General features: G+C 36.6%; 1 protein-coding gene across 1 annotated transcript in view; it reads left to right on the top strand.

Annotated features, from left to right (window-relative positions):
* The window catches only part of ANKRD10 (ankyrin repeat domain 10), a 32,816-nt gene extending 8,149 nt beyond the window's left edge, over positions 1–24,667 (top strand). The window contains exons 2-5 of the mRNA XM_009892135.1: positions 234–325; positions 15,977–16,212; positions 19,973–20,068; positions 22,995–24,667. Coding sequence (XP_009890437.1) covers positions 234–325; positions 15,977–16,212; positions 19,973–20,068; positions 22,995–23,461 — 891 coding nt within the window. The 3' untranslated portion in view covers positions 23,462–24,667. The remainder of the gene's footprint in view (positions 1–233; positions 326–15,976; positions 16,213–19,972; positions 20,069–22,994) is intronic.
* The last annotated feature ends 1,163 nt before the right edge of the window (positions 24,668–25,830 follow it).

Below are 25,830 nucleotides of genomic sequence, written 5' to 3' on the forward strand. Positions count from 1 at the left end.
GGATAAGGCTTATCTTGTGAGTTACATGCCCGTAGCGTTATTTCTTGCTAAATATCTAATGTACATGACAGCCTACTGCAAACTTTAAAAAAATAATGAATTATCTGATGCATTTGCTAGCTAATAAATGCTGCTTTTGTATACCTGCTTTCTGAATTAAAGTGAGTAATGTATAAATAAGACTTTAATTTTTAGAAAGATTATGCTTGACAAAATGTAGTTTGTCTTTACAGGATTATGTTGGAGAAACTCCTATTCATAAAGCAGCACGGTCTGGTAGTATGGATTCCATAAGTGCCCTTGTGGCTCATGGTGCGCAAATAGAGTAAGTGAGGTATTTTTTTTTGTTGTTGATTGTTGTGTGTTTAGCTAACTAACTTAGATCAGTAAACACAGATACTAATGTCAGAAAGAAAAGTCAAAACAGCAGACACCTGATTAAAAGGTAGCTAGACATGTTCAACTGTAATGAAGCCCAAGATGTTTTGCATGTCTAGTAATAAAGTTTATCTTACTTAAGTGATAACCAGTGTGCTACATTAGTATTGCATTTATATCTGATACATTAAAATATTTATCACGCTTTTGTCAGATGACCCCAAATTGTGCACTTTATCTAGCATGTAGTTGGTTTTTTACAACAAATTTACACCTTGCACTGGTGAATAAATATAGAAAACAATGCAAAAGCAACATTATATGCAAAATAGCATCTCACACATTCCTCGCAGTTAGTTTAATACTGTTTGTTAGTATATTGTGTATTTGCCCTGTTAACTTTTTTCTTTGAAGGTTTATGTACTGCAAAAACATTCAGAAAATCTCACAAACTTTTGCAACTTACAGCATGGACAAAATGGATGCAGTTTTCACCTAGAAATGTTGAGTATAAGCTCTATGGCTTATAATAATGTAAATACATTAGCAATTTGTTTTAATTAGAACTAGACTTATTATTTTAAATGGTAACTAGTTACTGTATTTTAACCTGCAATATGAAACTTTTAAGTTGTAAGTGAAATAAGAATGATGTAGTTAATTTCTTGTTTTACCCTTTGGTTTCCATCTTACTGTTTTTCTAATGCTGCCCTGATAAATCTACCATAAAATATAACTCTTTCAGTGGTATCATTGAGTATTGAGGAAATACAGTACTTTTTAAGTTAATAGTAATGAACAAAATGCTTTATATGAAGAGATTGCTTCATAGAAAAATGGCACTGAAATAACTTACGCAGCTGTCTCGGTCAGTTATTGACAAGTTCATGAAGTCAGTCTAAAATTTTTAAATTCCCATTTTGTACTCACTTTCAGATATCTTAAGATAAACTGATATAAATTTACTGTGGAATTGAGCAAACCTTAATTATCATCATCAATTAGTACGTAATCTTGTTATTTTTACAAAATATCCAATCAAAAGAGAAGTTGTGGAACTGCATAAACAATGTGAAATGAGTGAGTTAAGAGTCTGATGTAAAGAAGAGGACAGTTACATCCATAGGACTTTCCAAATAAGTAGCTGAGTAGCTGAGGTTGGAGATGTGGCTGCAACTTCAACTTGTATAACAAAAATTTTGCTTTTAAAACATCGTATTTGCAAGCCGTAGGCAAAACATTTCTCTAAAACTTGGAGAAGGATATCTGCCTTTGACCAAAGCTATTTGCAGCAGAAGTAGCGTAGGTTTATAGCAGTTTTAGTGAACAGGGAATAATTTGAATTCTCAGTTTTCTAACTTTGAATTCCATCTGTGTTTCAGTAGGATAGACTTGTTGCAAGTTCTGTAGGTAATTAAATATCAGATCCTGTCCAGGAAATGGTAAAATCAGGGATGCAAATGCAATAGGCTGGTGGAGCAACCCATGTTTAGTCATTTAGAGGATCAGGACTTGGCCCTGTCACCTGAGAGAGGTAGCTATTAACTGAATGGTGTGAGGATTTTTTTCCATAGAATCCAGTTTCTAGGCTCAGTATGTTAAACTGGGCCAAATCCACGTATATGCTTTTGATATGGATTAATTTTGGGTTATCTGGGTTTCAAAACTGGCCCTATATCTCTAATGGTTATGTTGATTTCCCAATTTTTGTAACATCTTGAAAATGTAGATGCTCTGAAAGTGTTGACTTCTTTATTTTATGGCTTCGGTTAGAAGAAAAGGAGAGGGATTTTATCAATATATTTGAATTCTAATTTGTATGTATTAACTGAAATTATAATTTACTACATAGGGCCAAGGCAAGAATTTTATTAAATACAGAACTAAGCACTAACTATAACTAAGTGCTGATCTGTACTGATTGGGAATATGGCCTTCTTTTTATGGAGGTTAGATCTTCTAATTCATTTTTTTTTTCACTTTTTCATACAGTTAGGGTTTCAAAATCTAGTTACCTGAAGATGCAGAGAATATATCCCTTGTAACTACAAATAGTCAAGTACACTGCTTATACATGGTATTTATAGTATACATCAAGTATTGCACCATCGTGAGTTTTTTATCAAAAGTAGAACAGGGACGTTAAGATTTCATTATTACACGAACACTAGTAATCAGTAGTGTAATATTGCGAGAAATGTGTTTTCTATTAATGAGTGATTATTGAAATACTGCTGTTAAAATTAAGTAACTTGGACTAGTGTAATCTTTGGTATAAGTATTTACCATATTTCTACTTTATTCACTCCTTTGGTTATACCGACAGCCAAAGAATATTAACAATAGTCCAGGAAGGATGAAAGTAAGAATTTTAGTTTGAATAAAATTGCTTCACTTGAATTGATCTAGTTTACTTTATTTTAGGCTTCTTAGTGTATTGCTTTTACAGAGAAATAACAGTATGTTGCAGTCTCTAAATTTCATGAAGTTGTTGCATTGTTTTCCTAATTGATGAGAGAGAATTTGGGTCTCTATTCCTGTGTAAATTTTTAGTAATATTAAAAAATAATAATTGTACCCTAGTGAAAATATTTTGATTTTTTTGTGGTATTTACCTTCTCATTTTAGCTGAAGCATATTCTGTGCACAGTATGTCCTACAGCCATAAAAATGGTTGCTCCACTAACTATGGTATTCATGGACCCTTGAAGAGGGGGAAGCAGGTGGTCACAATGTCCTCATATGAGTGAAAAGGTTTGCTGTGTAACTGACTTTTTAATGTGGATAGTACCTTTTAAAGTATCCATAATAACTGCTGGATTTTCACTAAAAAGCATAATTATGCGATTTATGTATGGTTAATTGTGTATTATTTATCATGGTGACAAACAAGTGTCCACAGCTCTTTAGGGAGGAAAAGCCTTCTTGGTGCCATGTTTTGTTTTGCTCTTTTACACTAATTTTGAAATGCTGGGTGTTAATACAGTTACATAGATTGCATCACAGCATATACATAAATAAAAAATTCAGCTATAAACACAGGACACTGCTGAATCAAAAAAAAAAAAAAAGCAGATGCAGCTGTTAATTATACTGATTTGAACTTACTTTTTCCATTTCATGTCTGTTTTCATGCAATTCACCTGTGCTTTGTGTCCACTTCTGAATAAAAATTCTTCTGCGACTGTCATTTGAACAGTTGTGTATTACTTGGTGACTTGATTTAAAGCTAGGAGAGAAGTTTCAAACGCTGTATTATCCTGGGATAAAGAGAGGTGTAACTTGTGGGATGGGATGTGGCTTGATAAGCATCCATCCAATTGCACAGAAGTACTTGCTTGTACTTCTGTTGGTCAAGATGCTTGAATAGTAGCACAGGAAAGCTTTCTGTTTGCCTGCCAGGAATCTTAAGGTTTTGGGGAAAATTAGTTTGTATACTGTGATGGGATGCTGCAAGACCGCCAAAGAGATACTTTCCTTTCTGGTTTCTTATACTCTGGTCTCCAAGTTTGGGGAGAATAACTGACATGCTGTGATAAGTCTACCAGTACATCTGCTTCTACCAGATGACAGATTCGTATCGTGATGTTGATCTAGTCTAGGCAGACACTTCAACCACTTTCTCATTAAAGCTGTCTTGAATTCATTTTAGTGTGTAAATTCACTCCTGTAATGCCAGAAATGTCCCATCTCTAGTTTTTCAGCAAAAATTGTATTCCCGTTCTTTGACAGTGGCTTAATTTTAATTCTTCTTTGTAAATTTATGTCATGAACTGCATTGTGTTGTTAAAAAAAAGCATAATTAATTTCTTTTTTCTTCTTCACAGCTGCTCTCCATCCTCCATCACAGAAATCTGTCCAATGTGAATTTTTTCAGTGCCGCTGGTTAGCCTTTTGTGAAACTCTTGTAATACATTTCTGTTTGAAATCTGTTTCACATTTTAATTATCACCAGTCCTGTCATATCTCAGCTTTTGTTCTTCTTATTTGTGCTTTTGAGACTTCTTGACTTTCTGAGATTGTCACCTTTAGTGAAGAGACAGAACAAGAATGATGTGTAGATTTCATGATGATAACACAGAAATCAGCCATTCCTCTGTGTCATAAATCCTCAGTTCCTTTTTAGTCTGCAGGGAAGACTTACATGGCCTGTTCTCTTGAAGGGTCTCAGGGTTCAGAGATCTCCTCCATTAGTTTCTGGATTTGTTCCCGATTTCTTAAAATCTTAGCAGATGCTTGCAGGTTTTTAACATTTGCTTGTTTTTCTTAAGCTAGCTAGTTTAACTACCAAGCTTTTAGTATTGAGCTGCAGCCCATTTCTGGTGTTACCATGCTTGTGAAGTGCCATTACGACTTCGTCTTTCTACTTTAGGAGCTGTACTGCTTCATTGATTCAGTGTAGAGGAATCAACATCCTACTCTATGGTCATTAACCTCATCTTCAGAATAATGCTTCAGGTTCTTACTAATTATTTGTTTAGGAATAGGACTTAGGTGCTTTTTCAACAGAGTGGTTCTTATCTGTTAATTAGTATATTAATATTTGTATAATCTGTTTGATACTTTTCAAACTGAAACCACTTCACACACAATTCTTTTTGCAAACCTGATGGTCTGCTCTCTAGATAGCAGTTAAACTGCTGGATTAACTACTGTTCTTGCATTATTAGACAGTGCAGTATAGTTGAGGAAAAAAACGTGGCTGTTCTTCTTTCAGTGTTTATAACAAGCATTTTAAGGGCCGTCACTGTAGTATTCTTGTAGTGAATGTTCTGTGGCATGGAGGCTACAGGTGTTGGAATTAATTCTTCTTTTCTCACCTTATGTAGATACTCATGGAGAGGCAAAGTCAAAGTGGTTTGTACATTGCAGTGGTGAAACTCTAATTCTCCTGCAAAATAATTACAAGTAAAGCTTGCTAATTTCTCCCGTGTTTGGTTTCACACTTGATTGCCATCATTGTAGAAGAACTTAACGTGGTTTGTAGGAGATTGTGACCATGAAGTAAGGCAGTAATTTGGATTTAGCCTCAAAGATATGGAAATACTGGAGCAGGACATACCTGCATGGATAACTGACAAATCAAAAAGTGGAAGAGAGGCTCAGTCTTACAGTAACCCAGGATGGAAAAGGGTAGCTTTCGTTTACAGCTGTTCTGAATAATTGCAGGAAGCTGAGGCAAACTCTTAACCACTGAGTTCCTGTTCAGTTTGAGAGGGGATTATTTTTAGTGGGGACAGAACAACAACGGTAGTTACTGACATCAGTTCAGAAATAGAAAAGAGTTTGAGAGGTTGTACTTTTTATGAATAAAGTTAAGTCTTTTATTAAAGCAATCATATTGCGTGCCGCCAAAAAGGCCAATGGAATCCTGGGCTGCATAGGGAAGAGTGTGTCCAGTAGGTCGAGGGAGGTCATTCTCCCGCTCTGCTCGGCACTGGTGAGGCCACAACTGGAATACCGTGTCCAGTTTTGGACTCCCCAGTTCAAGAGGGACACGGAACTGCTGGAGAGAGTCCAGCAAAGGGCAACCAAGATGACTGAGGGATTGGAGCATCTCCCTTATGAGGAAAGGCTAAGAGAGCTGGGACTCTTTAGCCTGGAGAAGAGAAGGCTGAGGGGAGACGTTATTATTGCTTACAAATATCTAAAGGGAGGGTTGAAGGAGGATGGAGCCAGACTCTTCTCGGTGGTTCCCAGGGACAGGACGAGGGGCAATGGGCACAAGTTGGAACATAGGAAGTTCCGTTCCAACACACGGAAAAACTTCTTTACAGTTCGGGTGACAGAGCACTGGCACAGGCTGCCCAGGGAGGTTGTGGAGTCTCCTTCTCTGGATATCTTCAAAACCCGCCTGGATGCAGTCCTGAGTAATGTGCTCTGGGCAATCCTGCTTTAGCAGGGGAGTTGGACCAGATGATCTCTAGAGGTCCCTTCCAACTCTGAAAAATTTTGTGATATTACATGACCTTTCTGGAACATAAAGAAAGTTCACAGGATATGGGTCAGCTTGATAGGAAAGCTTATTCGTTAGTGAGAAGGCTTCGTGATTTGTAGCACTGGTTTCTTGGCTTTTCTTCAGTCCAAAAGAGCTGGATGAAGAACATGGAAGTGTTACCAAGATTTACATGAGGATAGCACAGATTTCTGGCAGGAGTGTCTGGATTTTTTGTTAGGGGTGATTTGCCTTCACATATGATACTGTGCTAATAATCAATGTGCAGCTTCCCTTCAGATAGGTTATTTTTTTCTGTAAGATAAGCTGTTACTGGCAACAGAAACCTGGGGGTGGTTAAGGCAGGTGGAGAAACCCAAGTGTTATGAAGTGGAACTTGGCCAGAGCAGACATTAGATACGGTGGAAGAAGCAAGGGTGCAGTATATTCCCACATACAATAGTCTGGTTAGTTCTTATGGTTAGCCCAGACATTGATGGTGATGATGGTCTGTATGGGTGCAGTGCTTGATCTGCAGATACTTTTTGACAGGATATGTGATGGAGAATTGTGAATTGCAGCATGTTGACTCTAACTTTGATTGTGTTGATTTGGATTCAGTTTGCTATTCTAGTTTGTGTATTTACTGAAAAGTTGATCATAGTTCAACTAGTACCTTTGAACCTGGACAAAAAACAGTAGGCCATTGTGGCGTGGCCCAGAACGTGTTTAGGTTGGTCAGAAAAGTTTTCTAATGTCATGTGCTATAGGTTACAAGCTATATCTTATTGTAAGGAGGCTTAACAAACCCTGGAAGAGCTTTGGCAGGTGTAACTTAGGGAAAATGCTACTCTTCTGTTTCACCTTCTGTTTCCTTCTTTCTCTTTTGCTTGATGTTGCCCACACGTGGTAGATAAATTTTCATTTAAATGGAGGAAAATCTAAGTTGAAAAAACTCTTTTTGTGTAGATCACTTAAAGTGGTTTTATGCACTTCAGCGGTTTCTTAATGTGAAAGATCTTCTGTCAAGTAAAAGCATCAAGTTATTTTTGTCACAAAAAATAAAATTGTTTGATAGTCTCCCTCTCCATGCCTATTACCGAAAAATAATTATTCCATCTAATACGTTTAGTCCTTTCGTTCTTGATTTTTTTTTTTCCCCCTTTTGGCACAAAAATACTTTAAAATTCATTTACATGTTTTCTTTAGTTTTATTCTTGAGCTTTTACTGTCCGTGGTTTTTGTACTAAGTCTCTTGAACTTTCTTCTGTGCTTGGCACATTTGAGACAAGCTTTTTTTCTTAATTTTTCTAATTCTAGGCTATCATTGGTTTTCAGTTGGTATGTTGAGGAGAATGATGTGATTTTATTTGCTACTAGAGGCATCTTGGCAGAATCTGCGTTGCAAGGCTGTTGATCTTTTTAAGTCAGAGTTTGCACTGAACCTTTCCTTACTAGTCTTCCGTAATGCATTCCTTGTTGTAAGCAACTTTATCTGCAATTCCTGGTCTGTTTCTAGAAACATGGTAGCAGGAGCAACGATAGTTCTCATTTTCATAAAGTTGACTGGCTAAGTAACTCTTACTGTCTTTGAACTTAAAGTGGCTCCAGTACTAAAAAGGTGCTTATTTGGAATTCATTTTTGCTAGTGATTAGGAAATACTTATTTTCATTTTAATAGAGGAGGTCTTTTTTGTTATGCTGTATTGCAATCAGACTTGCTTTAAGAGTTACAACAGTCTTTCTTACCCTCCTTTTGTGAGTTGTGTTTAGGAATCACTTCTTATGTAATTGGATATGAATTATAAAGTATAGCAGGCAAAGTCAGATAGGCCTATATTGTTCAGTCAAAAGTTTACTTGGAAATGTGAATAATTTTTACAAGAGGTAATGAAAATCGAAGTCCACTGTTCAGTGTCTTTCTTAAAGCATGTAAATTGGAATGCAGATACAGCAGTAAATCACCACCTGATGGTCATGCTTGTAGTAATTCTAATGTTGCCCACCATGGTTAACGAATTCTTCCTTCTGCCAGCATTTGCTTACTTGAGAGTTGAAGTATCTAGGAGCTGATTATAGCTGCATAATTCATAGTGAACCTTGATTTTGATGTGGAAAAAAAAGTGGCTTCACAAAGAAGAGCTTCGTTCTTTCCAGTATATTCACCTTGTTATGATTTTGGAGGATATTCTGAGAAACTCTACTATTGTTTTTAAAAGTGTAAAATAATTTCAGCTGCCACATGTTTTGTTGTGAAATAAAAACTTGGCACCAACTTGTGCTTTTGTAGATGCCCAGTATGTAATTCTAGCCTGAATTTTTACAGCTATCCCCAGCAGTGACACGCATCTGTTTAGTTAAGAATATTTTTTTCTCTTGGTATCTGAAAAAAACCCATGTTTGAAACTATTTCACAAATTTTGTATTTGGACACCAAAGGGTTAAAACACTTAAAGTTTAGTATTTAAAATCATTTTGCTTTAGAAATTTTAGACTAGTATACTGATGTTTATATAGGAAACGTTTTCTTTCTCACTGTGGGCTTTTTAGTGTTCTGATCTTTTTTTTCTCTTTCTTTTGTTTTGTTTTAATCCTTGTATCTGCTAATTTTCGTATAGGAATAGTTACTAATTCTTTTGAGATACAGCCTACTAAATTTAAAGTAATTGAAGCCATGAGTTGACCGGTAATTTTAATCCATTCTATATAAATTTCAATGAAGAACTGACAAATTGGTTTCAGGATGAAAGTAATAATGCTTTAAAGGCATAAAAGGCTTAGTATCTTGTTGTTAAGGTGGTCACATGGTAATGGCTTACATATTGAATAATGTGCTACAGCACTTTATGTGTGTTAATGTAACTTTTAATCGTAATGTTGCCTGCAAATATGTGATCCCTTATGATATAAGTTTCCTGTTTATGCACCATTGCCCGTTTAAATCAAACAGAAGATTCTGAAACTGTAAAAACTACACATGTCAATGTTTTACAGCTACGTAATTCGAATTGACTTGATTTTTTCAAGTAATCCTAGAAAGGGGGAGCATTCCATATAGAAACTGCTGAAACTGCCACAGGTGCTTCTCCGAAAACCTTACAGTTGTGGCATTGAATGTTCAGTATCGCTTCCTTTCTGCACACAAGGCATACTGTTGAGGTATTTGTTGCGGTGATTGGTTTTAATGCTAATCTAGGAATTCAGATATAGAATCTATAGATTTGCATGCTTTGCTTACCCTAATTTACAATTATCTACATTTTTATTTGTAAACTAACAATAGATAAGTTGAGATCAGTATTTTTTAACAGATATTACATTGATATACGAAAACTGTGGTTTTATTTTCTTAGATTGTCGCATGGCATTAACAAAAACACAGTAAGCTGTAGGTGATGTAATCACTATTTAAAATTAAACGTGTAGGGGATTTTTTTACATATATGAATGTTTTTTTCAAAAAGATTTACTGTTGACTTTTTGTAGCAAACATTTGTTTTGTTTTCCAAGGTATGTGACATTATAAGTGGAAGGCAGTGTATTTCTGTATAATTTCTATATAATGTATTTCTATATTGAAGACACATAGGAATGTACTTGCTTTTTTCCTCCAATAATTATAAAAAATGTGAACAACTGAAACAACTTAGAATTAAGTTCTTTCTAAGTAAATTCAGTATAATTTATAATTCAGTGTGAGAAGCACAGGCCTATCTTTTCTTTCTACAGATCCTTCTAAGAGTAAATTTTGTAAATTACCTTGAAGTAAATCTTCTTACACCAAGGTAGCTAAATTTAAACAATTCTGAGTTTTACTTGTTTTGGCCTTTTTACTTTCTATAACTTACTCATAGTGGAAGTGTCTTGAATGCTTTTTGAGAGCTTGCCTCAGATTGTTTTCTTCCTGTAGTGAACTTCTCAAAACAAATTGTGGTTAGACTGAAATAATAAAAACATCCCCCTAAACCAAAGCTAAACTGAAAGTTAACTTCATGTTGCTGTATACCAGTCCTGTTTGGTCAGGTAACATATTTATCTGTCTTTTTTTTTTTTTTTTTTTTAACAACAATTGAATTACACTCACAGCCAGCATCTTTAAAAGCATTTCGGAAGAAGGAAATGTAAACATATGCTTCATCAGTGTTCTCTTAATAGCTGCTTTAATTTGATACCAGGACTCTCAGATGAACTGGGCCTTTAAACTGGGAGTTCTGATGATGTCAACCAAAGGGAGAAAAACAGATTTTAAAAAAAAAAAAAAAAAAGTCCTCTTCTTTCCAAGATTAGCCAGTTTTGAAGACTGTCCATGGACATCACTTGATGGAAGAAGAAAAATGTGTTCTGAGTGTTGTTTTAAGCACTGTAAAAGGTGTGTGAATATATGTATATACAAAAGTCAGAGTTTTAACTCCTAGTATATTAAGAGTGCACATTTTGAGTTTATTTATAAAATGCCTGTCACTACAGAACAATTCAAGTGTTGAACGTAATCTGTAAAGGAACTTCAAGATCACCTGCTTCTACTCATCTGTATCCAGACTTTTCTCAGCTTTTCTCATGGATTTTTTCTATTTAGAAAGTATGAAAATGTATCTTTCCAATTTATTTGTCTTCTTTTGCTTTGGAGTTAGCATCTCATACTTCTGTACTTTGAGGAAAACAGTATGTCTTTATCATTCCCAGCATCTGGATTTTAGCCTGCAAGAAGGCTGAGGGTAAATAATATTATGCTTCATAGTTCTAATTTGTTCGTCTAATAAGAATTACATGGAAAGAAGAATAAACTGTAAAGCAAAAAAAAATACTGCCAAGCGAAATAATCTTAACAGGACTCACTCATTTTTTAAATACTTGAATTAATTTGGAAATGATGCAAGGCGTGCGTTTTCTAAGCATAGAGTGAATTGACTTTCTGACCACTTCCCGAAACTGCATTTAGTCCTGGGTAAGGTTAAGTGAGGAATTTTTCTCCTGTTCGTCATTTCATGCCGTCATGTATGTTCCTGTCTGGAGTGTAGGTGCCAAAAACGGAATGATATTTCCAGAGCTTTAGTTTTCAGTGTCCTTTCTTCAGTTTTTCCACCTGTTCCTGTAGCTGGACTGAACTCCTTCAGAGATGTCTTCAGTTTTTGACTTTTTCTTTTTATTGGAGAGGGAATTAAATTTTTGGAGCACAACTGTCTGTTTTGACAGTAACTAGGCCAACCTTTAGAAAATACTGCACCAAGTCAAGGATTGCTGTTTAATAAAAGACTGACTAATCATAAAATGCATGTAACTTTTCAAGGCTTAGCCTGACTTTCTTTTCTATAATACGACTTTCTTCCATCCTTCCACACCTTCCTTACTGGTAGCTTCTTCCTTCATAAGATCATCTTTGAAAAACAGCGATCTCTGTAGGTTATTATTTGCCTAGTCTTGTTTCAGCTAGGTAGCCTAGCTTAGACAAAAACCCTGAAAAGAAATATAAAGCTTGTCCTCAAGTTCATCATCTGTTGGGGGGGGGAGTGCGCAAAATCCCAAACAAACAAAAAAACTCGAACCCACCCACCAAACCTGCAGGAAATTTCCTTACTCATTTTTAAATTCTGAGTAATGCAGTTACAGAAATAGAGCTGTCGTATTTGCAGTATGATTAGCAGTAACAAAAGGGCAGCTTGCCCGAAGATTTAATATCAAACAGCATGTTCTGGAGTTCGCAGCTTTACACTATTTCAAGGTGTTTAGGGTAAAAAGATCAAAACTAGGACTGAAGGGATTTTTAACTTCGAAAAAAACAGAGGATGGGTGGAAAAGAAGATTTTTTTTTTTTTTTTTTTTTTGAGATGTGAAATTTTGAGGTATTTCCATCCACATTTTCCGACGGTTTAAGTTTCTTTTGGTCACTGCTTTTCTTCCACAGTCTGGGTCTTGAAGTTCTTTTCAGTTACAGTATTCTTTACCTAGTCAAACCCTTTTTCTTTCTGTAGGCAGCTGTGAGAAATGAAGAGAAATACCTTTCAAGGGAGATTGCTAACAACTGAAGTGGTTGAAAATTTTATAGCGATTACCTCTTTGAGTTTCCTGCTTGTTGATTTATTTTTTTTAACCACGCAGTCTGTGTCACTCATAGTCTACTTAACTGACAATTCATTTGGCTATTACTACTCCTACTTTTCACTTGATAGTCAGTTCACATATAATTGCAGTTCATAACTAAGGACTGACATAGGGATTACGCATAAGAGACTGAACCTCTCTTAGTCTTTCGTGTAGTTGGGGCAGTGAACCATTTCTATTTTCATTCCTATAATGGAGTCTGCTTACAATAATGTCTCTTATGTTCATAGGTCATGGAGTAAGCTGAGGTAGCTGCTTCATTTACAAACATTGGCAGCATTTGAGGTAGACCATACGCTGTAGATTTAGTAACAGGTGTATGCCCAGTTCCTTTTAACTGCTGCTGTTCCTCTCCAAGTCCAGATCAGCACTTTTGAGGAGTGGTCTAGTAGATGTCCTAGCTTTTTAATTCATTCAAAAACTCCACTTCAGGGTTTCTAGAAGGACTATATAAAACTGTATTTTTCTGTTATGCACCGAGAACCCTTACAGTGATGGCAGTATTTCTACGTATTTTGGAAATACTTACAGCTATATCAGTCTGGTAGAACTCTGATACTCGTTAAGAGCATTTTTTTTCCTACTTAGTGCATGTAGCTAATTGAGTTAGCCTTTTTTTTTTTTCCTTGGATTACTTGCATTTTGTTACAATGAGCTAGTATAGTACAGCTAGTTCTTGCTGCTTTTTGTGTTCCCACTGACAGGTTTTTTCCTCCTAGAGAAGGCTAGAAAAATCAACTAAAGAAGTAGGTCTTTTTTTTCTTTCTGGGCTGTTTTTGATAAAGTGAGACTTCAGAGTTTCTGCCAATTTCGTCAACTTCTCCTTTTCCCCTTCCCATTAATATTGGAATGCAAGCCAGTTTAACTGAAACTTGAAAGGATTTGGAAGTCCCAGAATATTCAGGCTTCAATTAAATTAGTGGAAGTTGACAACTGGATATAGAAAAGATACTCATATTAGTGTTCCCACTGAGACAGAGTGAAGCGAACTTAGCAGTTGTGTTCTCTTTCACAGCAGATGGCCAGCCAGTGGCTAGAGTCATCTAGATCCTGTAATCTTTTATTTGATTGAACTTTTTTTTCCTCTTCCTTTTTTCATTATTAACTTCTGAACACAGGAAGTTGTCTTGAAATTGATAGGCTAAATTCAGACTCAGGTTTTTAAGAGACGTTTCTAAACTCTCAGAAGCAAGAATGTTCTATCCAATGTGCTTGAGTCCCTTGAAAACCTATGTAGTGCTTCCAAAATACTCCTGTGGAACAAGTACATCTTTGTCTACTTGTTAAGAGTAAGCTGTTCAGGAAGAGGTGGGAAAGGGACAGATCTAAAAATATCAAAGGTCATTACATTTTAAAATCTGACAAACACTAACTTGAAGTTCATTTATTTAATTTCTGGGAACTGTAACTTTTCTTTCCCAGAGTTCGGTTATGTAACCTTACACACTTGCATCTTAGTTTGTATATCTCCAAATGCCTCTGGCAACTTATATTGACATTCCTTTGGGAAATGGTGACTTAACTGTCGGCTGTCTCACAGTCCATTTTTTTAAGGCAGAGTTACAGTTCAGTAATGTTTGCTAAGTAATAGAATTACTTGCTCTTTGAAGTTTTATTAACTTAGATGGTCAGTCAACATCATATTGTTTTCATCATTTTTATCTTTGCATAACTTTAGTTTGCTCTTGCTTAGATTTCCTTTACTGTCCTTCCGCGGATCGCGGATTTAAAATGGATTTCAGAGAACTGAGCTATTCTTTTTGACCAAGATGGATATGTTGACATTTCTGTTTCTTAAGTTGTAGTTGCAATGTGTTATGTCTGTATGCTATACAAGTAAATTAGAACTACTAAAAGAGCATTGAATGTTGGTTAGCAGGGGTACCTCAGCAGGCCATCTAGTTTAGTATGGGAAAGGACTGAGTATTTTGCAGAATTTCTGAAATGATAATCTGCCCTTAAAATAAGATTCAGCAGCCTTTGTACTCTGAAACTTTCTCTTAATGCCTAACTTCAAATATCCTTTGTTCGTGTTAATCCTATTCATATACTGCCTGCACTGGATGCACAGAATGGATTATTCTCTTTGTGGGTATCTTTTAGGTATTCAAAAGTAATGCTTCTACCTTGAGGTTTCATTTCTTTTGACTGACTAGGTTTTTCATTCTTTTAAAGTCTTCCTTTCTAGAAAACTCTTGGCTGCTTTTCTCTGGGTTTTCACTAGTAGTCCAAGTAAATGGTGACTTAGAATACTGTAGCATGGAATGAAATTACCGTGGTCTAGCCCAATGGTTTTTCTGATTCTTTAGTATTTTGACTTGCTCTTCCAAATTTTGTGCAATCCAGCAGTATCCATTTATGGAATTAGTCTTGCTGTAATAGTTTCTAAAGACTTTTTTTTTAGTCTCCTTTTTACAGCAAATAAGTTGCAATGATCTAGGAAGCAGATCTCGGCTTTGTTCTTTGTTCTCTTCACATGATTTGAAGTGAGTTGTTTTCTACTTCATATGAGTTTCAACAGAATCAAGTCTGTTAATCTTCTGAATTCTTATTCTCTTGGCTGGTCTGTTTCTGGATTTTTAAGTAATGGACTTGTCTAAACTGCTGAAGCCAAGAAACAAAAATTCAATTTTCTGACTAGTTAGATCCGTCTGGAAAGGCTTAGGAAAGATTTATTGGCATCTTTGGCTTCACAATCTAGTTTTGTCATTTGTGGCCCTTGTCTCCAGTGTTATGCATTTCCTTATGAAGTTAGCCTGTATTTCTAAGCACAGACATGCTGTATGTTTGTATAAATGCAAGTGGTACAGCAGTCTTCCAAATTAAACCTCTACGTCTCTACATGTCCCACCTGATTTCATTTATAATCTCCTCGATGCATTAGAATATCCAAAATCTAGTGCCATTGTGTAGTGCATGGAAAAGTCTTGGTTCAAATAACAAAGCAAGTCCCAGCACTTATGATGTCACACACTTTGAAATGAGAAACAAACCAGAAAAAAAAGTATAAGCAAAGCATACCTAAGTATAGCGTCTTTATCTATCTTTTTCTGTATATGTATATATTTTATTGTTAGGCAGAATAGTGATGATGTTGTTACCTTAGAAGCCAGAATGCCATGGACAATTGCCAAGTCATGTTAAGTTTGTTTTGAGTATTTGATCTTTTGCTCAAGTTAAAGCAGTAGATTGCAGAATAAACTGCAGAAGATGGTAAAATTTAAGGCTTAAATTAGTCTGAAGTTTATGTAAAGATCAGATACTTCAGACTATTTTAGAATAAAGCATTTTGAGAAGTTTAAATAGGAAGATTTTTTTTTTAAGGCACATAGTATATTGATTTTATTTAAAAGTGTATTGTCTCCCAAATTTTGCTTAGAAGCCAGATATATGTGCGAAAAGTTAAGTTAGTTATAAAACTAAGTTTGATAACTAATTTCTTAATGGAAATTTGCTAAATGTATGTTTTCTCTCATCACCAACAGATAGATAGTCAGTAAGGGCAGCAGCAGCAGCAAGCTAGCTTGATGAATGAGTGTAATTCAGTTTCTTTGCATTGTACAGCTTGAGAAATGCCAGTGGCCTGACAGCAGCAGACCTTGCACATACCCAGGGCTTCCAAGAATGTGCCCAGTTTCTCTTGAACCTCCAGAACTGTCACCTGAATCGTTTCTATAGCAATGGCACCTTAAATGGGGTTCATCAGAATGCAGGTCCCAATCCATTCAGTGGTGGGACAAGTCGAAAGAGATCCTTTGAAGATACGGAGTCTGCTGGAGTAAAGAAGGCTAGAACGGAAGGTGAGACCCCAGAGGTAAAAGGGATGGGGTGATACTGTTGCTGAGAAAGGAAAATAAACATTTTAAAGCCTTTCAGAGTGGATGTTGACTATTATTGACAAACTCATGTACAGCTCTAAATTACATATTAATACAAGAAGCAGATGAATACAATTATTCCATGCTACAAGATCCCAATTCTCCCTGTCATCATCTTGGCGTTTTCAGAAATTTCTGTTTCCAGAGAGTGCTAAAGTTACGTGATGCCAACAATAATATGTGGAAGAGTAGGAGCTGAAGTTAGCTTCTACTCCTTCCTCAATTTCTTCTACTTCAGGAGAGCCAAATGATGTTGCGTTACAAAGATGCCCAGATATTCTGATGGTAATTTTCCACTTCAGGTTTCATTCACAATTCAAAGAACTGTTTGCTAGATAACATGTATGAAGGAAACAGAATGCAAAAAGATTTCTCAAATTCAGAGGGATTATGTCTCTGACATTAGGTTAACATACCTTAAGTTTCCAGGATCATGTTCCAAGGGGAACTGGTGTCTTACAGGAGGATGTAAGACTAGAATGGTCCTTAAGATTCCTGTTCAGCCTTGCACACTGAGGATGCTGCTGCTTCCTCTGCCAGCAATGATGCGATAGTACAACCTCGAAGATACATTTTTTTGGTGGGTATATGAAGAAATCTTTTTTTACATCTTACAAAAACTTTTAATATCACGATAGAGAATACCCTCCGCTTCCTTTCTGTTGCTCATTCATTAAAGTCTTATTAAAAAGAATGCAGCGTTCTGCAGTCAAATCTTGTTTCTCTTTCCTATGTCTAGCATCAGGAAAGGGACTTTGTACGTCTTCATTGAAGACACTTTATTCAGTTAAAGTTTATATTGTTCTAACAGATGTGACTTTCGGTGAGCCAAATAAAATGGGCTCAAACTGGGCTTAATTACAGATAGCAAGAGGGGAATTAAAACTAAAACTACATTTCAAAATAAGACACTGACAACATAAATTACATCAATATTGACACTCTGTAGTATTTGCTTTAGTACTTGCCATCCAGACACTGTTTCAACTGTACCAGGATCAGAGGCCTTAATGGGGTACTGCATAGCCAATCATAAATGGGATATGTTACTTCATGTAGTTGGTCTAAACTATAAATAATTTCATGATGGAGAAGAGTGCCTATGCAATTGAATGCAAGACTGCTTTTCAGGAATAGCGTCCTTAAGTAGCTACATAGAATGAGAAGACTTACATGGTAAACAGATGCCCATAACAGTTATGGAAAGATGTCTTCAATGCATTCATGTTCTATTACCAGGAGGTGCTGCTTGAAGTCAAAGATAGACGGGTGTCTTTTTTTTGAAGACCTATTCCTTCTGAATGTTCATAATCAGCAATGTGTTTTAGTTTCAGAAAATGGCTCCAATCTAGTCAATAGGTAGCATTTCCCCACGATCTGTGGGAGTGGCATTGGGCTAGCTATTTTTATTCTATATGTCATAATGAAATAGCATTATCTGCATTACCTTTCAGTATGAACAGTTGGTCCAGTGGGTAAGTTAGATCGAGCAGACAAATAGACAATACATTTAAGTGAACAAGATCTCCTAAGTAATTACAGAGATGTTAGAGAATCAGAGTAGGCAATTTTTTAAATGTTTACCAGTATGACATTTTAAGACCTTTGCTAATAAAGCCAAAAGCTTTGCTGGGTTTGCTTGAAGGTTTGTAGAGTAATTAGGAGACGCATCGTAACTGCAGAAGCTGAAGTTTCTAATCTGATGTGTCTGTCCTCAGCATCAGTAATATCTATCATGCCAATGTAAAAAGTCTATTGGAGTGAGAATGAATCACTGTTCTTGAGAAGCTTTGTAAACAACAGACCTGAGTAATGAGAAGTCATCAGTACATCCTTGTACTGAGTTAACCGTCTTACAAAACAAGCCCAATTTTGTGGTAATTTTGCCCTTACCGAAACCACACTGCATCTGTTTTCCTTTAAAGACTATTTGCATAGGAGATTCCAGATGTTCAGAGAGCGTGCAGGTAACCTGTATTTGCAGGGAAGTCAGGTGTTGATGGCCGTACCCCAAACTAGAACAATCACTGCTTTGAAAAAACCTACTTGTGACCAGGCACAGTATGGACCCCTTGCAAAAGCCTGTAAGCAATAGAGTTGGAAGAAGAAAAATACTCAAGCTGTGCTTTGCCCTTTGTCCTGGAATGGCTAAACTGGGCAGTGGGTAGGGGTTACATGTAATTTTGTTTATATGCACACACGTGTATGTGCTATTGGGTGCACAGTATTAAAAAAACCTTCAGCCTAAAAATTAGGCAACACTGGTACATGATACACTGTGATACAAACCAATTACTCAAATGTAATGCAAAAATGAGTTCCAAAGACTGAAGCTGAACTTAATAATAATTCGGTGACCACTTTCAGAATATACACCCAATAGGTTTTAACTTTGACTTAAAAACTTAGAGCTGGATTTTATGTTCATTTTTCTGAAATCGGTTCTAGAAATTTCCCCCTGCTTCCTGGGCTGGTTGGTAGAGGGTGGTGCGCACGGCCAAATTTGATGACGATGGACGTCAGGCCAGCTGTTCACAGGGCTGCGTTGGTGGCAGTCCTCACCTTACCCCTCTGCTTCGTGGCCCTCGGCCAGTTGGCTTTTGCACTGTGCTGTACGTGCTGCACACACTACTGATGTGCTGTACACAACTGGTGACTGACCATAGCATAGTCAGCAGCCTCAGCGTGGCTGCTTTTAGGTGTTCTCTGGGAGGTGGGGATGGGGGCGTTGCTGGGTGTACCCTTGAACTGGCCAAAGTGAAACTGCACTTCTGTATTCCTCTAGGTGACTAGGAAAAAATGCTTTTCCCTTCCTGCTTTAGGGTAATTTGCAGCCCACTGATCCCAGGGCCCTGGTCTCCTTTAAGCCCTGTGTGAGCTCTTTGGCCCTGAAACACTTCAGCTATTGCTTGATGTTCTTTAAAAACAAGTTGTTTCTGTTGTGCTCACGGTAGTGAGAGCTGACTTGCAGTCTACTAAAGTAGCCCTTTATAACATAATATTTGGAGTGCGTGCAGTGTATATAGAAAGGTGTGTTAGTGTGAGAGCAGTGCAGGGTCTGCTGGGATGGTACCGGAGCAGTGCTTTGGGTGGTGGGTATAAAAGGTAGTGAAGTCAAGCCCAGCTTGCTTATTAAAGCATTTCCCACAAAAATCTGACTACTTGCCGGCTTTCCTCGGCGGGGATATCTGCTTATTCAGCTCTTGAGGGGATCCCTGGAACAGTCTGAGGTGGTGAGTGGGGGGTGGGTTACTGGGAACTGGCCCTTGGGAGTGAAAGAGGGAGCAGTCCAGACTGACAGGAGGCAAGCGTGAGGTAGAGACTGCTTTTTATCGGTCAGGCGCCCTAACAGTAAAGCCAAAACGTGATTAACTTCAATTGCTCTTCATTCAATCTACTGGTACCTCAGACTCATAGATGCATATAACACATCGATACGTAGGTGTGAAGTCTGATAGGTACACTGGTAATTCGCAGTTTTGAGGGATTAAAATGAATGTGCAAGTACTTAGCATTTACTTTTTCTGCATTTGGGATCTCAAACATGTCAGAAGCTTTCAGATGCGAAAAATTTACGTTTCTTTGTAAAAAGCTTTTGCTTTAATAATCGAAGTACTCATCTGTTTGTTGGCTGAGTTTTCAAGTGTTCACCAATGACTGAACGTGACCTTTTTTTTATCAGCTTACAGCTTTGATGGCTTAATACCAATGATGAATGGAGGAGTTGAGGATGATGCTGACAATATGCACGTTGATAGAGAGTTTGCTGTTGTATCAGGTGGGAGTGGACAGTTTCCTGTTAACTACAACAACATTCAAATGGTTGAAGACACCAAACAACAGGAGAGTACTTCTGTTGGACCAAAAGAAATTGAAATATACACTGTTTCTGCAATGCAAACGCCTTGTCGTTGCAAGAATCAATATGCATTTTATTTTTAAGTGAAGTATAAAACTTAGTCTTTTATTTTTGCACATTGTTGTCTAGTCTTGAAAACTGTTGTATTGCTGTAATACCCATTATATTGGGGGTTTAGTAGGTATCTAAAATTAGCTGTTTCATGCAATATATTGTAATGGTGAAAGAGAAGGTTTATTAGTAGTTTATTACTATTTCAGATAGAAATCCATAATGGCTGTTTCACTTTTAACCTGAGGCTTGTATTACGTCGTGCCTTGCTTTTAGTTGCTAAAATTTCAGGTTAAAGGAAATTCAGAAATAATTTAAATTACTAATTTCATTTCCATTAAATAGATATAATTGCTAATAAGACTTGCTAGGGAAACATATCCTAGTGCTTATATAGCTTTGAAAATAATGTATGTTATGACTAAACTATATTCAAAATAGTTTAACAAATACTATAAAGAGTAGTCTAGAAATGTACCATGTGTTCAGAATTTGTTCAGACGCTGTGATATAAGTGCAGGATCCTGCTATGGGATTTTTTATGTAAATAAAAAAGTGGACATCACAGGTCTTAAACTAGTATTTGAAACTAACGTACCTTGGAAAACAGTTTTTCTGTTTTGTACCGATCTTCATGAAACAGTCAGAATCTTACTAGTATTAGTGAATATTAATGCTCTTAAGTTTTCTAAGGGCTGCTTAATCAAGATGGTTTTGGTAACCCCAGGATGTGTATAGACTTTCGATTAAAACTGTCTTGGGTCAGCTTTTTCCGTGCACTTTGTAGGTAAAGGCATGGAGTCGTTATGATAGTGCATTATTACATTTAGAAATTAATTTCTTACTTTAATTTGTTCTGGGTTAAATATGTTTATGCTTTGTACCGCAGATCAGATTCACCAAAGGGAATGATAATTAAAAGATATTTTAATATATTAGGAATAAATATATATGCACATATATAATAATCAGTACTTTAAAAGTAGACTATGATATATTCCAGTGATAATTACTAAGTGTTCTTATTTATGGAAAAATGATTGTCTTTCATAAATGTACTCTATTACTACAGGTGCTAATTTTTAACAAATAATAACATTCTATAATTATCACTAGAAGTATTCATTACCTACTTTGGATATTAATGAACAGTGGTGCCACTTTTATTAACTTTGATTTGGCAAAGCCAGCCTATAAGGATTTATTTTTAAACAGTTAAAATTTTGCACTTTTCAGTTAATAAACACTATTTGAAATCCCTTCTGTGCGTTTTCATCACTGAAGTACTAGCTTTGATGTCTTGCTGGGTTTGGGAATTTTTTTCCACTTTCAATAAGAATTTGTGCTTAGTGAGTTCAGCTGGTGTGGTTACTTTAACTCATGTAGGGACTAAACAGGAAACTCCAGTTAGTACATACAGTGCGTTACAAATCGAACACATTTCTTGGCATTATGTATTGCTGTATGTGAAGTATCAGCGTTGTAATCCGTATATCAAATAGTATCCATGCGAAGAGCTGATAGAGAACCAAAACTTGAGATTCTGCCTTGTCAAACAGTGGTACTCATTATGTGTCACTTAAACAGGAACCCAGTGTTTTACATATGTGGGAAGTTTCCACCAGACTCACTCGCTTGAATTGGAAATGCAGAGTAAACGCGATCCTGTTTTGCACATAGGTTTATGCACTCATGTATACATAAACATATGTGTGTGTATCCGAGGATAATAACGGAATGTAAAATCTTTAAATGTCTCCATCTAGGTCTGTAGTTTCTACGTTTGCCTTGCTCATCTTTACCAATATAGATGTAAATTTTAGATGCCTTTTACCAGTAGGCATTTTTAAGGCAGAACATATCACCCATTTTTTGTGCTAGTACTTTGAGTACCACTGCAAAAAAGTACGTTTCCGACATACTGATAAATTCTGTTTATGGAAATAAAAAATATTATACTAATTACTAAATTCAAAGGAGAAATTGCTTTAAAACGGTTGTAAGCGGGTTTTGCGTGCACATTTTTAGAATTTTGTTTCCTCCTGCGAATCTTTTTTAGTCTTCTGTGCACTCTGCTGTTGCTGTTGTATGGCATATTGCATGTGGATTGTACAGATGTTATTATAAACTTACCGTTAAATACAAACCTGCTTAGTATGTTATTTAGCAAGCTGCTAGATAAATTGAAGTACTTTCTGAATCAAGGAGCTTTCAAACATTTTATATTAGTGCCCCAACATAACATTTATTTGACCTATTTCAGTGTATGCTGTACTGTGAGAGTTAACACTAAAAAGAAAAAAATGGAGCGATGGGTAAATTACAGCTGAAAAAACAAAAAAAAAACCCAACCCTTCACCCTCTCACAGAGACTTAATTCTTGCATGGACATAATCTTTCATCCCAAGAGGGCATTGCAGTTAAGGTGGAAAGATGCCTTTTATTCCACTTTTCTAAACACTGCCCAGAGTGTTGTCTGCTACACTTATTTCATACAGTTAAATGAAAAAATTCTGCGAAGTTCGCGTTGTCTTTGCAAAGATTAATATAGGCATATCTACACATTAAATATAGATAGAAAGTTTCATTTTCAACGTGAGAATCCGTGCTACAAGCCTACTGGTCGGCTGTCATTACATTGAACTACCTATATTGTTCTAAATAAAGAAAGGGTAGATTTATTTTCAAAGCTGTGTACGGAAACATTTTTTAAATAAGTGGAGTATAGTGGAGACATTTTGATGTATTGTGATTTATTCTTAATTGTTGGTGACAGGTGTATTTCTTAATGCAGATATGAATAGCAGTAGCTCCATATTGAATGCACTGACAAATGGATGCGCCATCAATGGACATTTGGATTTCACCGCCGCACAACAGTTCAGTGGGATGGATGCCAGGCGTGAGGAGTGTTTATCGTTAACACCTAACGGAATAATTCCTGGAGTAACTTCTCCCAGTAGGCATCGAATTCATACCAGTAACGGCACTGAGGAACCAGAAAAAGCCATGAATAATTCCACCGATATGTGTGGATCTCTACATCTGAACGGGAGCCCGAGCAGCTGTGTCTCTAACCGGCCCTCGTGGGTGGAAGACCCTGGAGATACTTTGCACTATGGACACTATCATGGTTTTGGGGATACTGCTGAAAGCATCCCCGAACTTAGTAGTGTGGTTGAGCATTCCAATTCTGTCAAGGCTGAACAGAGCTACGAAAATACTGTCCTAGGCACAATGTATTTGTATCACGGTTCCTAGATGAACGACCTTTATATCAAACGCATATTGAAATTGCTACCAAATGAAGCTGGGGGGACAGAATCCTCACATAGCATTAAATTTGAAGATTGCAACTTATTGCTATTTTTACACTTTGTTTATATGAAAAGTAAACCTTTAATTTGACAGCCTTATACAATAGTTGTAGTTTGTTGCATGTATGGGGCTTACTTAGTGATAAAATAGGTGCTGTTACAATGGAATGTTCATTATTTTCTCTTTTTTTATTATGGAATGTTCTGGTTTTGTATTTTTTTTATTTCTAGGCTTGTGAACACTATCTTTCCCTTTTTAGAGCTGTTTTCCCTTTTACTAAAACAATGTTTAACTGAATTTTGTGAAGAAAATGTTACATACGTGCATCACTTAGAAGTAAAGATTTTTCTTTTCCGTATCTTCTGCTGAAGCTATGGTAGCAATATCAATGCCAGCTCTCACTATGCAAGGTTGAAAGTGGCAATCTTCTGGAGCTTCTCTGACTTTATAGTTTGTACGTTTGTTTGGTATAATTAGGTGTTCCTCTTTAAATTTGTTGAACAAGTTGTTTGAAAACGCAGAGACAAAATTGGAAGAAGTGACCGTTTCACTTTCCGTAGCGTAGAAGTGCTTTTCGTTGTTGTCGGGCTCTTTTGCATTATAGAGTGGGGGAGTGGGCTGCCTTTGCTCGGTCGCGGTGGTCAGGTGTGCCTCAGGTTGGCTCTGAATTTGTGGCGGGTTTCTTTGGCTTCTCTCCTTTATACGTACGCTTGATATTTTACCATAGCTCACAGACCGGAGGCATGTTGGCACTGTTCTGCTTTGTACGCGGTTTAAAATTGCTGTTACTTGTTATAGAATTTGCCAAGTCAAAATATTTGAGTTTGACTGTCTTGGAGATACATTTATTGTCCTTTTTTTAAACATATGCTTTGGAAATGTAATGTTGTGTACTCTTCGGGCTATGCTCACGGAAAATACATTGTATTTGAAGCTTAATACACAAATCAAAATTCATATAAGTGCACTATATGAGCACTAATAATATAAGTTGCTGCTTTGTGTTATGGTAAGTGAAGAGTGGGGGAAACTATGGTAAATGAGATAAGCCCTCTGAATTGTGTTGGGGTTTTTGTTCTTGTTTTGTTTAAAAAGGGACCTTTACAAATTGGAATTTAATAAAAATAAACATATTACGTTGTATCTGAATATTTTGTTTAGACATAATTTATTGGCAATTTGAGCGCGTCTTTAATAGTTGTTAAATTACATTTCTCCATAATCTTTCTCAGTGCAGTGTGGGATTTCTTGATTTTGTCGTTATGTGGAAGCAAATGCGAAGAGCCCAGTAAGTCGTCCTTCACTGAACCACAGAAACACGTACTGGATATTCTGTGTTTGAAGTTTGTATCAGCCTTGAACTCCAAAAATAGGTTAAAAATAACGGTTGTCTGATATTCATGGAAATTACACTCTCCTTCAAACATTTTTAAGCAAGACACAACAGACTACAGAGAAATCAGTGTTTAAATAGGCTTTATGTGGTTCACTATCTACATACAAGATACCCACAGTGTATTCAAATTGTGAGTAGCTCTGATAGGAAAACCGACCAGATTTTTTGCGAATTGTTGGCCAGACCAGCAAAACTCCTCAGTGCCTTCTGGAGACGAACGAGGCCATTAACAAAAGCCAAATCTTACCTGAGACAAGCCGTTCCCGGCATGCATGTCACCGCTTGCCTGCGCTCCAGCGACCGCATCCGGGCCCTATCCTTAGCAGATTTAATTTGGTGATGTAGTGCCCGGAGGCGTGTGCGCTGTTACCATCATACTAACACAAACAGGGACTTAAATTTGTTGTCACGTTTGATTTGGGGATCTCTTTAGTATTTGCAGAGCTCGCTGCATATGCTTTCTTGTGCTTCTGCAAATAAATCGAAGCAACTCGTAGTTATAATATGCAGTGCCATTTTTGCATACATGGCTATAAACTGATTCCTAAAGGATTTTTTGTGGTTAACAGCTAAGTTTGCACATGTCTGTCCCGATGGTAAAATTTTAGGTACATGATTTTAGCGTGACAAGATTTATACTGTGTTCATAAAGCAAGGGTTTTAAAAAAATGTGTAAATTTGGGTTTCATTCCTTGCTCTTTGCATCTTTTCACCTAAGAATACCTTGGAAGACACTATTTCAAATTCAGAGAGAGAACTTACCGCTTTATTTTAAGAAGCACTTTATGTGTGTGTGCTCAGCCACATGCTAACAGAGAGACAGATTTCAAGGTCTGTACCTTGTCAGGCCCCATGGGAGCTAAATACTAAATTCTAATTAAATGTAGAAGACCAGTGAAGGCCATACCATGTAGAC

The sequence above is a fragment of the Charadrius vociferus genome, unplaced genomic scaffold, assembly GCF_000708025.1.
Source record: "Charadrius vociferus isolate BGI_N301 unplaced genomic scaffold, ASM70802v2 scaffold218, whole genome shotgun sequence".
Classification (NCBI taxonomy): domain Eukaryota; kingdom Metazoa; phylum Chordata; class Aves; order Charadriiformes; family Charadriidae; genus Charadrius; species Charadrius vociferus.